The following is a 14,950-nucleotide window of genomic DNA, read 5'->3' on the forward strand; positions in this document are numbered from 1 at the left end:
TTAAACATTTATATTTATTTTTGAGAGACAGAGAGAGAGCATGAGCAGGGGGAGGGGCAGAGAGAGAGGGAGACACAGAATCCAAAGCAGGTTCCAGGCTCCAAGCTATCAGCACAGAGCCTGATGTGGGGCTCGAACTCACAAACTGCGAGATCATGACCTGAGCCTAAGTAGGACGCTTAACCAACTGAGCCACCCAGGTGTCCCTGTTTCTTTCTTTTTTTTTTTATGGTATTTTTAATTTTTTTTTCAAGTTTTTAAAAAATTTATTATTTTTTAAAATTTACATTCAAGTAGTTATCATATAGTGTAACAATGATTTCAGGAGTAGATCCCTTAATGCTCTTTACCCATTTAGCCCATTCCTCCTCCCACAACTCCACCACTAACCCTGTTTGTTCTCCATATTTAAGAGTCTCTTATGTTTTGTCCCCATTTTTACACTATTTTTGCTTCCCTTCCCTTATGTTCATCTATCTTGTATCTTAAAGTCCTCATATAAGTGAAGTCATATGATATTTGTCTTTCTCTAATTTCGCTTAGCATAATACCATCTAGTTCTATCCAGGTAGTTGCAAATGGCAAGATTTCATTCTTTTTGATTAACATGGCCATACACACTACCCTCACAGGACCCAGCCCAAGGGAGACTGAACCCTCTAGTCTGTTGCTATGTTGAGAAAAGCAGAGGAGAAAGGTAGGAAATGTGCCACAAATGTAGTAATTGGGACAATCATTCTTTATTACTACACTATAAAGAGCTGTTAGTCATGAGCTGTTAAGATCTTTGGAAACAGCCTTTCAAGAGTTGATAAGGATAGTTTTAATCACTAATTGTTTAGAAAATAATATCTCTAAGTTCACAGGGTTTTGGTTTTATTATTATTTGTTATAGTAAACCTACTATCCACAGAAAAGACAAAGGTTTTAGCTGGATCTCAATTCCAACAAGTAGAACTCTGAAGTAATGGAGTCTATGTGATACTTTACATGACATTACTATTGTTCTTTTTGTATCCATTAAAAACAGAAACTTCAGGGGTGCCTGGATGGCTCAGCTGGTTAAGTGTCCCACTCTTGGTTTTGACTCAGGTCATGACCTTGCGGCTTCATGGGACTGGGCATGTACTGACAATGTAGGGCCTGCTTAGGATTCTCTCTCTCTCCCCTTCTCTGCCTCTCCTCTGCTCACACTGTCCCTTTAAAAACGTCAAGTCTTTAACAAAGTCACCTTTACTGAGAGCAATGTCATCCTGCATGACCCCCCCCCCCATTTACCCACATAGAATATCTCAGCTTCTAAAGCTCCAGTCTCAGAATGAATGGAAGCTCTTGCTATTTTTCAAGGATAATTCTTCCTCCTATACCTAATCCAGGTATTCTCCTGTCTCTAAGAGTTTTAGTTTCCTCCTTGTCACTGGCAATTCCCATTTTACTTCAGGTTTTAGGCACCCTTCAGAAGACTACTGACTGACTCTAGTAACTCTCTACTTCCCATTCCATTTTCACCTTGGATTCTCAAAATTCTCCATTTTCAAACTGGCCATTCTATACTTAGCTGTTTTGGGGCCTTAATCTAAGTTCTGTTGATACTGTAAACCACTAATGGTTGTTTCTTAGTTTTGATTCTTGATTTCTTTATAGCACTGATACTCCTAGAAACTCCTCCCTTCTTTGGGGGCACTAAATAAACAGTTCTATCTTGTTAATTTTTTCTTTTTTTAATTTTTTTTTTTTTTACATTTATTTATTTTTGAGAGACAGAGAGAGACATAGCACAAGTCGGGGAGGGGCAGAGAGAGAAGGAGACACAGAATCCGAAGCAGGCCCCAAGCTCCAAGCCATCAGCACAGAGCCCGATGCCAGGGCTCAAACCCACAAACTGTGAGATAATGACCTGAGCCGAAGTCGGATGCTTAACTGACTGAGCCACCCACGTGCCCCAACTTTTTTCTTTTTACATCTTATTTCTCACCAGGGTCTTTTCTGGTATCTAACTGGGGGATAAAGACCATCAGCCTCACAACTTGTCTTTCATGGTCAACTCAACCAGTTTTAAGGATTCTTTTTTGGTTACAAAAAAATCTGTATCTTAATCCTTACTTAAATTTTTAATTACTTAGACTGTATTAATTAAACTGATAGTAGGAATTATAAAACACTACTCTTTTTTAAAATCAAATTTCCTTCGGGGTGCCTGGGTGGCTCAGTCAGTTGAGCATCCAACTTCGGCTCAGGTCATGATCTCACGGTTTGTGAGTTCAAGCCCCACGCTGGGCTCTGTGCTGACACCTTGGAGCCTGGAGCCTGCTTTGGATTCTGTGTCTCCCTCTCTCTCTGCCCCAGCCCCACTTGTGCTCTTTCTCTGTCTCTCAAAAATAAGTAAATGTAAAAAAAAACAATTAAAAAAAATCAGATTTCCCTCAAGTTGGCTATTTCTCATCTCTGTTAACACTCGTACACGACAAATTTATTCACATTATCCTGGATGCCTTACATTCATATCCATCTTTCTGCCTCTGCTTGCACTGTTTCCCTAAACTGGGATCAATGTTCCATATCTTTTGAAGTTTTGTATCATTATGGCTTAACTTAAATACCATTTCTTCTGTGAAGCCTTCACAAAACACTAAAGATCAGGATGATTTCTCTCTCAATCTTTGTACTCTTTAAATTAGTATATATATCTTTATCATCTCTAATTACTTTGTATTAACCTCCTAGAAGGAAAGGTTCAATATTGTCAAACGTAGGTTATATATGGTCATGAATAGCTGTGTAAACAATTTAACTTTAAAAAACAGATCATGAAAAACGTTAAAAACAAAATGCATGTTGATGACTCTCCTGGTCTGAGTAAGAGCCGGCCTACAACAGCAAGACGTACACATTAAAAGTGAGGACTTCAGTGTGAGAATACTGTACCTTTAGGCCCTTTCCCTGGTGTCGGTTCTACAGTAGTTTTGCTCCATATAAGTATGACTCCACCTGAGTCACCAGTAAGAACATCTCCGTTTCCCAAGAATGCTAAACACTGCACAAATTTTGGTTTTTCATATTTCTACAATGAAACAATGAGAATTTTCAGTTTTTCCTTTGGCATGATGACTATGTTTACTAAACAATAAAAATTAAAAGTTTTATAATGAAGTTTTAACATTCTGATCCTTACCCCAAAAATTCCCTGTTTTCTTGTTAGTGAATTACCACTCCAGGTCCAGAAAAAAATATGAGATTTACCACATGTTATGATGGTATTTGCGTCTGTTGGATGGAATTCCACAGCCAAAACAACTTCATTTGTTGTCTGTGGATAAGAAATAAAGCTTTAGATGAAGTGTATATCCTTATCTCCAGCAAGTACCAATTATAGCTACTGACAATTGAAGACTAGGAAACATTTTGAGATAATGCCTTTTCTATTAAGATCAATTTTCCTGAAAAATTTTAATAGATTTTCAGAATGATTTAAATTTGATGTCCTCACACTAGTGTATCATCTTTTATGCTATTTATATATAATAACTCTGCATTAGGAAGACATATGAATTAGTTTTAGATTTTAATTTCCTGCACACTCAGGGAAAAGTATAATAATAGTAGCAAATCAAGAGCCATGTACATTCTATCTTAAAGACAGATTGCTATTCTGATTAAAAAAAAAGTCTTATCTTTCTTTGTACTATTATTATTGACCATTCAAGAAAATATTACTGATTTAGAGATTCGTCATGAGGCTGAAGGCTTAAAAAGTAGACATAGAATAGTCACTACAGATTCCTATAGAAATGAAAAAACAAAAAAGAAAGAATTCTTATGCTCTTTCTAGAAAGGACAAGATTTAAAAGAACTGGAGTGAAAAAGGAAGAAAACAGGCATGAGAGTCACAAAGGAATTACAAATGTAGTGTTTTCACAAAATTACTGAATTGAGGATACTTAAAAAATTGTTTTTAATGTTTATTTTTGAGAGAGAGAATGAGTGAGCAAGTGTGGGGGGGGGCAGAGAGAGAGCGTGCGCGCGCGAGAGAGAGAGAGAGAGAGGAAAACAGAAGATCTGAAGCAGGCTCTGTGCTGACAGCAGAGAGCCTGATGTGGGGCTCGAACCCACAAACCATGAGACCACGATCTGAGCTGAAGTTGGACGCTTAACTGACTAGGCCACCCAAGCGCCCAGAGGTTTTACATATATGTATTTTTTTTTTACTTTTTTTAATGTTTTTACTTAGTTTTTTGAGAGGGAGTGTGAGCAGGGGAGGAGCAGAGAGAGAGGGAGACACAGATTCTGAAGTAGACTCTAGGCTCTGAGCTGTCAGCACAGAGCCCGACACAGGGCTCAAACCCACAAACTGTGAGATTATGACCTGAGCTGAAGTCAGGCGCTCAACTGACTTAGCCACCCAGGCGCCCCTGCATTTTAATAATTAAGCAGCCCTTAGTTTTCACTTGGATAAAATAAAAACTACTTGACAGTTGAATCTCATGCCAAATGGATTAACTGACGGTTATAAAGCTAACTACAAATATTTCCAGTATACAAACCCATAATGCTAGTGGTAAGATATCAAGACATGATTTGAAATAATCTATGAAATTAAATCACTTTGGGTATGAGTGTAGCATAACAGAATATTTTACTTGGATTTTTATTGTTGTATTATATATACACACACACACACACACACACACACACACACACACACACACACATTAAAGTACACAAATCCTAAGTGCATAGCTTGATAAATTTTCACAAATCGAACACATCTCTGCATAGAAGAAAAAGAACATTATTACTAACATCGCACAAACACCTTAGATCCCTTTAGAAAAGGAGACACTATCCCCTACCTCTGTTCAAGCAGCTATGATCCTGATTTGTGGCAGCACAGATTACTCTGCTTTATTTAAATGGAATCACACAGAATATCCTCCTCTGTGTCTGGCCCTATTTTATCTACATTACATTCATGAGATTTACTTCATATTGGTGCATATATTGTAATTTTTTCCTCCTCATTACTGTATTGTATTCTTTTATATGTAAAGACCACGTTATTGATTTATCCATCCTCCTACTAACTGGCATTTGGGTAACTTCCTTTTTTTTTTTGTTTTTTGCTACCATTATTTTTGATTACTTGGCTTTTGGTCAACACATGTATATACTTCTGTTGGATTTATACCAAGGAGTGGAACAGGATGGTAGAGGGTATGCACATGTGTATGTTCAAACTTAGAAGGTAATGCCAAGCAGTTTTCCAAAATGGCTGTGTCAATTTCTATGTCCAACATATAGGAGTGTATGCGAGTTCCGGTTACTTTACACCCTCATCAACTTTAGTTATTTTTGTCTACTCTCATCCCTTCATATTTCCACATACACTTAGCTTGTCAACATCCATGAAAATCATGCTGAGATTTTGACTATGTTGAAAGTACAGATCAGGGGCACCTGGGTGGCTCAGTCGGCTAAGGGTCTGACTTCAGCTCAGGTCATGATCTCACAGCTCATGAGTTTGAGCCCCGTGTCGGGCTCTGTGCTGACAGCTCAGAGCCTGGAGCCTGCTTTGGATTCTGTGTTTCCCTCTCTCTGCCCCACCCCTGCTTGAGCTGTTTCTCTCTCTCAAAAAATGAATAAATGTTAAAAAAATGTTAAAATGTTTAAAAAATTAAAAAAAGAGAAAGTACAGATCAGAAATAAATTTTTAAAAAGTACAGATCAATATGCAGAGAAGTAACAATTTGTATATCCACGATTATTGTATATTCTATCCACGATTATTGTATATTCCTCCATTTATTTAGGTCTTCCTTAGTTTCTGTCAATAAGGTTTTGAAGTTGCCTTATTGAATTTCAAACTTCTATAAATTAACTAGGTATGTACCAGTTCCCAAATTTTTGTGACTTAACAAAAATAGAGCTTACCTACAGTGGAAGAGAATAAGGTCAACACACAGGGGAAAGAGGAGAGACAAGAGAGTCAGTGATCCGGTCCCTGAATCAAGTCATTCCTGAGATAAAATTCCTCTCTGACCTTTATTAGAGGTTTTCTTTTTCTCCCTAGACATGAATAAATTCTCTTTAAGTTATCTTTAGTTGTTTTTCAGTCACTTGCACTGGAAAGAGCTCTAATACAGACATCTGGGACAGACCTTAGGGAACTTCAGTGTGAGAAGCAAGGGGAAAAGAGCTTCTAGCTTGCACAAGTAGCTGGAATGTGGTGTTAATCACGGAGAGGCGAAAACTGTTTGGGGCCTAAGGGGGATGACTGGTGCACATTGGACATGTTGATTTTGACTTGCAGGACAGGACACTCAAATAAATGAGAGAGATCTGGGCTAGAGTTAACTGATCCGGGACACAGTAGACAGTAACTAAGGCCATGAGAGAATACATGATACCAGTGGAGGACACAGGATATAACTCTGAAGAATACCAACATTTAAGGTCTTGGAAAGGAGAACACAGAGTGGCCAGTAGGAGGAAAACCACAAGACATCATCTGATAGCCTTTACTACAAAGGATCAAACGCACACATTTTACTTCGGTATAACATCCTTATGTTTCAATGTTAAATTACTCTAAATGATGGCTGAAAGACAATCTATATCTTCATTTATGTTTTCAAGGTTTGAGGTTTCTGGACATGTTATATTCTTTTCAATTAAAAATCAAATCTACTCTATTTTTTTCAAAAGATTAACTCACACTATTTAAAAGAATCTCTTCTTGGCCAACAAGCTGAAAGCTTTAGCTTATACCAAACAAAACTGCTGAGAGAGAGAGTGCTCAACTAAAAAGGAATGTGATGTTATTTAAGAGTACAGCAAATATGTCATAGGCTTTTTTTAGTCATCCTGTCACTCTGAATCCCTCTGAAAGCCTGTCAGAAGGAGGCCATTTCGACCCATATTTGCAGCATTAACCTTATATTCTTCTCTTACAAGTTATAGCCAGATCCACACAAAGGGATCAACCCTATTCTATAGCAATTATAAATACTATAGCAGTTTATGTAGTAATCCCATACATGTATTAAAACCAAAAAACTTATCCTTACATATGCTTTTCGGTTATGTTAGTTATATTCCAAAGGATGAATTTTTCCTTTAGATTTTTAATGCTTTAAAGATTGAATAAATGACAAATTTTGTTAAAGAGAAACCAGATAGCGTAATCAGAGTTAATTTTGAGATTAGATACCCATCTACTTTGGCATTTCAGTAGCACAATATGCCTGAAGTATCACTGAAATTTGGTTGAAGTTGCTTGACTATTTTATCTTAAGAATACTTTGGGGTGCCTGGGTGGCTCAGTCAGTTAAGCATCGACTCCTGGTTTTGGCTCAGGTTCATGATCTCAAGGTTCGTGAGTTCAAGCCATGCGTTGGGCTCTGCACTGTCATGGCAGAGCCTGCTTTGGATTCTCTCTCTCCCCCTCCCCTGGTCTTTCTTTCTTTCTCTCAAAATAAAGAATACTGGGGTGCCTGGGTGGCTCAGTTGGTTGAGCATCCAACTATTGATTTTAGCTCAGGTCATGATTTCACCGTTTGTGGCATCGAGCCCCACGTCGGGCTCTGCACTGACAGCATGGAGCCTACTTGGGATTCTCTCTCACCCTCTCTCTCTGCTCCTCCCCTGCTTGAGCACTCCCTCTCTCTAAATAAATAAATAAATAAACATTAAAGAAAAAAAGAATACTTTAAGAACTGATCTCAGAATCTATAGATAAGTATCACAGAAAGTATAAATAGGTGTTGTTAAAAAAAAAAAAGAATACTTTAAGAATGGTATTCCTAATACCATAAAATGACGACAAATCAATAAATCTAATGAATATGGCCAACTGGTATGCTCTTGCAACTTAAGGATATGCAGTATACATCCAAGGATCTGAAAAAAAATAATGTATTCTAAAAAAAAATACTCAATTAAAATTTATTTTGATTTACCTTTATTTCTGCTCCCTTTGATTTTTTCTGCCAATCCCAAACAGTAAGCATATGCTCATTGGAGTCATCAATAACACATAAATGAACACCTGAATCCTAAAGAAAAGTCAATTCAAGGCATTTAAAACTTTTCAGATAAGGGTGACTTTCTAAGAAGAAATACCGTATTATTAAAACTGGCAACATTAATATAATCCCAAACCCTTTAAACTTGAAAAGGATATAAACTTGAAATAAAATGATTATACTATTTACTGACTGTATTTTCTTCAGAAATATAATGAAGATTCTTTTTTAAAATACTTCCTGTTTTTAATCTTGTTTCCAAGGTTAACTTCCACTTACTATATAGTTACTTGTATTATTCAAATCGCAATTTAGCTTTCCATGATATACCTGACTTACATTAACACAGATAAACAAGATAAATAAAACGTAAATAACTTCTTTTCTAGGAGAACTGGCCAGCTTTCATGTCTGTAAATTTTCTAAATAAAGTAAGATTTCCATGATTCAAGCTGAAGCAAAAGCATAGCTTACTGCTTATTTCAACTGGACCATGCTATACATATATTCCTCTAACAATTTCCTGCTATTACACTAGAATCCTAGTTCAGAACAGAACAAAAGTATAATTAAGTATAACAAAACCTGTATCCCATTTAAACCAGAGTACTTTAGTACCTAGGTTAAAATGCTGGCCACTGCTAAGCAACAGCTAACAATTCAGAGTTATCACTTTCTATGAACACAGACACAGACACAAAATTGAGCTTGACTTCTTTCCTGCAGCTTGCTTACTTCCTTAAAAATTGTTACTTACTGCTTTTGAAAAATCCAGGCATCCTACTCCACGCTCAAAGGTCCCAAGTCCAATAATCTGCAGAGTGGATAAACTAACTGAATCCCACACTCTGACATGGGGTTGCAGAGGCTGCAAAAACAAGGGGAAAAATACAATAGCAAGACTAACTGGTATTCAGGTGGATGCAAGTAAATACTACTATCACACAGAACTGCATTCCATCTTTCAAAAGCAGTGGGTCTGGATAAACATCTAATATAAAATAGCTACTACATTTAGACATGACCCCAAAGAATCTTGAGCAGATATTTTCTTCTCATACCATGAAAACAAGAAAATAACAACAGTGATAACAGTAGCAGCAAATGATTTAGTATTTACTATGTCATACACTATTCTAAGTACATCACATGTATTGATTCATTTAATCCCATAAACTATGTACTGTTATAATTACCATTTAACAGATGAGGAAACTTAGATTTGAATAACTTGCCCAAAGTTATACAGCTATTAAAAGGTGGAGTTAGGAGTCTAACCATGGCAAATTTGCTCTGGATACTCTGCTTTTAACATTACCTTCATTTCTAGGAAAATAATACTTTTTTTCTAATAAGTGTCCAATACATTGCTAACCAAACAGTTCTTAAATAGAATTTGTAACTGGAAGGGGCCTTAGAAGTCATCCATTATAACCATTGTGACTCCTTTTCTTTAAATAAACTGAAGCCAGAGAATGTCATGGGTACAGTCATACACATGTTAATCAATCATCAATAATATTCATTGCTGATCCTTACAAATAAGGGATTTGTTATATAAGCCAATTTAATAATACTGAATAGGAACTGACATTTTTAAAGTGTTATCAGTTCTAGTCAAATATAAAGTCAAGAGGTCCATCAACATAGTGAAAATGCGGTACCTTTTGGCAAACACTGATAAGTTATGCTATGTTAAAAAAAAAAAATCAACAAGCTTACAAGTCCTCCCAATTTTACAAGTAAATAGTTTCCTTAGGGAGAACACTTATTTTTAGAGAAAAATATTTAAGTAGTATGATTCTGTTTTTTGGAATCTTCTTACATTCTACTATTTTTTCCCTGCTTATACTAGAAATCCCTTAGCTGCCAAATTTTAAAAGAATGAAATAAATGAGCTGCGGTTAAAATTCCTATCAACTCCATTCTAATGACAATGTCACTGATACAGCATGCAGAACCCTATGCCACTCACCCTTCCATCTTTATCCACTCCAGCAATCTGTCCAGTTGCGATCCTAATTTTGTCAGGATGTATAGCAAGGCTAAAAAGCAGTATTAACAACAGTTTTAAATATGGGAAACATTTCAAGTAGCCGAAAGTATGCCTTAGTATCAACATTTATCAATTTTCAAACATTTTTAATCATTAATAAATTCTCATTGTGACCTGTTTTCTTTAGCAAATCAAATACACATTAATCATCTAGAAGATGTTTTTTCCTAAGTTTTCGGCTGCACTTTTTCTTTGTTAAATTAAACAAATTAATGGAGCCCTAAATTTGAAGAAAACACATATTCACAATTACAGGGTAAGTTAAAATGTCTTCATCTGTTCCAGCTCCTTTCTAGTCCTGCACATAGGCACGCATACTCAGACGGTTTTATTACGGGGAAGGTGCAGTCGTGCACTGTGCAAACTCTGTGTCAACATCAGCATATTCCCCTTTTGTGACATCATCCGTATGCATCTTATTAACAGCTCTTCTACCATTTCTACTTTTCTACAAAGGAACACAATGAACATCTTCACATAGTACCTCCAACCTTTTAATTAGCTCTTAATGCTGAACCCTTAGGTCAGATTTGGGGCATTTTAAGATTTTAAGACTGAAAACTGTGTAGCATACATGCCCACATTCCTCATGATCAACATACGAGTGACTAGCAAAGTTTTTTTTTTTTTTTTAAAGATGTCTTCCTGTCCATATTTAGACTCCTTTCTATATCTTGCAACCAAAGGGTAAGCTTATTAAGAATGTAAATTTTTTGCTCTTGTTATGTACTGCTCATTCCTTTCCAGAAGAGTAGTATCAATTAAAATTGTCTTAAGAAAAGATTCCACTACCGCTTCCCCATATTAAAGTGCTTTTTAAAATATATCTACACAATACCCATAATATCCTTAAGATCTGAGCTCTCCAGAAGAAATCATTTCTGAAAAACCCAAATTATAAAGAAATGCAAAAATGACAAAGAAAAACACAAGTATTAAATGATACCAACCATTTCACACAGTCTGTGTGACCCAGGTAGTGTCGCTGAGTTCTTTCCTCATAATTAAACAGTACTACTACTGATGCTATGAAATACACTATTTCTCCGGTAGGAAGAAGGTAAACATTAGCACGGCAGTCCTTTCCTCGGTAACCATATCTTAAACAGGAGTCAAGGTTTTTAATAAATATTATTTTTAAGGTGTAAACTAAAGTTTTTCATGGATCCCTAAGGGAATCAGGAAAGTATAAAGAAAACCGGAATGCATCATCAGAACTAAGAAACTCAAGTCCTGCCACTAGCCAGGGTGCAACCCTGAGTTTTTAATGTGCACAAAACTTAGATCCCTCATTCCGCAAATACATACTGAGTTCCTAACACGTGGCAGGCACAGAGCAGATACACTTCTGAACAAAATGAATGGACACCTGTGTCCCTGGAGCTTAGCTCTGGCAATGATGACAAAAACAAACACTAAATATATCATTAGAAATTGTGGAAAGACAAGGGAAAAAATAGTGGTCGTTTCCTTAAGTGAGAATACCTATTTTCACAATTAAACTAAACAAGGAACACCTAATTTAAATGGAGAGAAAGTGCAGAGAGGGATCAAAAGAAGGGTGGAGAAAATGACATTTATGCTTGACTGAAATAATGAGTAAGACAGGAGTACTTGGGTGGCTCAGTTGGTTAAGTGCCCAACTCTTGATTTCGGCTCAGATCATGATCTCACGGTTTGTGAGTTCAAGCCCTGCATCGAACTCTGTGCTGATAGCACTGAGCCTGCTTGGGATTCTGTCTCCCTCTCTCTCTGCCCTGCTTGCTATGTCTGTCTGTCTGTCTGTCTGTCTCTCAAAATAAGTAAAAATAAACTAAAAGAAAAATGAGTAAGACAGCCAGGCACAGCTTGGTAGTGTTTATTAAAAAGTTGTAGAGGGCTCACTTCGGCAGCACATATACTAAAGAGTTGTACAGATGGCGCCTGGGTGGCTCAGTCGGTTAAGCATCTGACTTCAGCTCAGGTCATGATCTCATGGTTCGTGGGTTCAAGTCCCGCGTCAGGCTCTGTGCAGACAGCTCAGAGCCTGGAACCTGCTTCAGATTCTGTGTCTCCCTCTCTCTCTGCCTCTCTCCCATTTGCACTCTGTCTCTCTCTCAAAAATAAACAAACATTAAAAAAAAAAAAGTTGTACAGAATTACAGGATTGGTGAGTTTTCCAAAGCTAATTTGTGTGGAAAGGAGGGAATGAATCAAAGGGCAGGGGAAGTGGGTACAGAATGGAGGCAAAAAGTTGAGTTCAAACTACTGACTCCATTCTGCTTCGTGGACTTTCTCAAAGGTTCTGAGAGAAAAATTTCTAAGTGAAATTAAGAGAGCTCTTTTATATAGTCATTTTTTACCAAGTCTGGCTGACAGGTTAATTCTGGTATTAGAATCACCTTATTAATTTGATGTCTTTATATAAAATAATTTACATTATTTCACAGGTTACAAAATGCTTAACTGATGTTTTCTTATTTCTTACAAAAGCTCAGTGAAGTAGGAGTTATTAACTTGTAAGTGAAGTAAAGGTTCACTGAGGGTGGTGGGGCTGATTCTCCTAATTCCATTCCAATGTCTTCTCTACCACATCACAAATACCTACCATGATGTTCATAGAACACTGTTTGCCCTATCCAAAATTATTATAATTTGGGTGGTTTTAAATTGCTACTGGGAAAATACACATAATATGTGGAGGATGAGAGGTAACATTTTTTTACTTTCTCAAGTGGTTGCTATACTCATCACACTTTTCTTGTATAAAGAGAATTTTTTTAATAGTTTAATTATTCGAGAGAGCAGGTGTGCGTGCTTGTGAACACGAGCAGAGGAGCTGCAGGGAGAGAGTGAGAACCCAAGCAGATGCTGCGCTGTCAGCGCAGAGCCTGATGCAGGGTTAATCTCACGAATGATGAGATCAACACCTGAGCTGAAATCAAGAGTTGAACGCTCAATCAAGTAAGTCACTGGGGCCCCCGTCGTACAACAACAATTTTGACAGAGGTTAGGTAAACTAATTTTTCTTCAACTGAAGACAAAGTGAACACATTTGCTGTCACAGTAGAGGATACACCCACTCCAGTTTCAGCTTCTCAGGAGGCAGTTCTGTTCTGATGTCGTCATAGTTTTCAACATCAGAAGGAATGAACATTGTAATTGGCCGACCTCGCATAAACATTTTAACATATTCTCCTTCTGTTGAAACATAAGACAAAAAAATTAAGTCAGTTTTGTGAATAACCATAGAAAAGTGGATTTTTAAGGTGGTAGAGTAAGAGCAAGACAAAAATAGCTAGTACAGAGTTTTATTCTTATACATAATCATTTTTATATAAAGACTTGGTCTAAAACATTGTAGGGAAAAAATACCAGTCGTTTCCTTAAGTGAGAATACCTATTTTCACAATTAAACTAAACAAGGAGGTCAGGAAGGTTGAGGTAGAAAAATGCAAAAAAAAAAAAAAAAATTATGATGGAAGTTTTTCCGACAGTTGAAAAGAAGAAAAAGATTATCAGGGCAGATGACAACCGTATCTACCACACTACCTGATCAACCTACTGATGTTTAATGACATACAAAAAACACGGCCTGAGAATATACCATAATGAGAGGAGTCACACAGCCTCCTAAGTCAGGATACAGAGAGAAGACAAGAGCTCTGCTATTCACAGTGAGTACAGCTGGAAAGAAGACCAACTTCCCTCACTGCAGGACTGTGGCTACAATCAGGGCTGGGCCTAAACAATTAAATTCAATTACAATATGCTAACATATTTAAATTCAATTACAATATGCTAACATTTTTAAAAGACAGTGCTACGAAACAGTTTTCTAATTAGCAGTATAGGTTCTAAAACATCTTTACATAGACCAAATAGTTGTTTATAAGATCTGCAACAATCTAAAACTAAAAATGTTAGACAAGTCTAGAATCAAATCATATTTGTTGCGAATCTTTTATAAAAGGAAACAAAACTTCACTAAACAGATGAGTTTGTTCCTTAAAAACAATGAACACCCCTCCTTGGCCCAGCATTCCAATGACCTACATCTAGGTAAGTTTAATAAATGTTGACAATGATGGTGAAATGGCTACAAGAGAACCTGAATGGGAAGATGAAAGTAAGGGATTCAGTATAAAAGCCTAGGAAATGTCTAGCACCTACCAACTTGTTTGGCTTGCTATGAAAAAACAGCATTAGAAACAGACTGCACATGTGGTCATCAACCTGAGGCTGATACAACTCTAGGACCTCTAACAATGACCTAAGCTACTAAGTAGAAGAGTACATAATAATTCAATAGTTTATATGATGCAAACCATGGAAGAAGGAAAGATAAATTACTTGATGAACGTCTGCAAGTATTTCTTCAGAGTCAGATTAAACAACTGTGTTATGGGTGAGAAGTTCAAGTTATTTTTATTATTATTACTCACTTGTGCTTGGCCTCATGGATTGATCTAAGAACAGGCTAAGACCTCCCACGCCACAGTTTTCACACCACATGATGTAGGTCTTTATTACTTCTGAATCTAAGAGTGGGCTCTGCTTCCTGATGATTTTTAGCACAGCTGGACTCTGATGAGAACTAAATGATTACCAGCTGCAACTATTTCTCTTCTGCAATCGTATTTATCTGTGTCTCCTTGTCCTTTTTTGTATAGTTTATTTTCTTATAGGTATCAATTTGTTATATAATTTTCCCTCAAAGTTTTTTTTTTTTTTTTTTTTTTAAAGAATATAAATTCTTAGAGGTAGATATCCTGTCCCTTGGAATTTCCCCTAGGATCTTTGATCAGGGGTATATATCATAAATGCTTTCTGAATGAAAAAACAAAACAATTAGTAGATGCTTCTATCACCACCTAGAAGAGATCACATGTCC

At 36.7% G+C, this 14,950-nt stretch overlaps 1 protein-coding gene across 6 annotated transcripts in view; it reads right to left on the bottom strand.

The window, feature by feature from the left end:
• EML4 (EMAP like 4) overlaps nt 1-14,950 on the bottom strand; it is a 162,762-nt gene that overhangs the window by 40,340 nt on the left and 107,472 nt on the right. For all 6 annotated transcript variants that reach the window (XM_049652240.1, XM_049652242.1, XM_049652238.1 and 3 more), the window contains 7 exons: nt 13,134-13,257; nt 11,028-11,177; nt 9,997-10,066; nt 8,779-8,889; nt 7,956-8,051; nt 3,173-3,307; nt 2,926-3,061 (listed from right to left, as the gene is read on the bottom strand). In XM_049652240.1, the coding sequence (XP_049508197.1) occupies nt 2,926-3,061; nt 3,173-3,307; nt 7,956-8,051; nt 8,779-8,889; nt 9,997-10,066; nt 11,028-11,177; nt 13,134-13,257 (822 nt within the window). The remainder of the gene's footprint in view (nt 1-2,925; nt 3,062-3,172; nt 3,308-7,955; nt 8,052-8,778; nt 8,890-9,996; nt 10,067-11,027; nt 11,178-13,133; nt 13,258-14,950) is intronic.

Source organism: Panthera uncia (assembly GCF_023721935.1).
Source record: "Panthera uncia isolate 11264 chromosome A3 unlocalized genomic scaffold, Puncia_PCG_1.0 HiC_scaffold_12, whole genome shotgun sequence".
NCBI classification, from domain to species: Eukaryota; Metazoa; Chordata; class Mammalia; order Carnivora; family Felidae; genus Panthera; species Panthera uncia.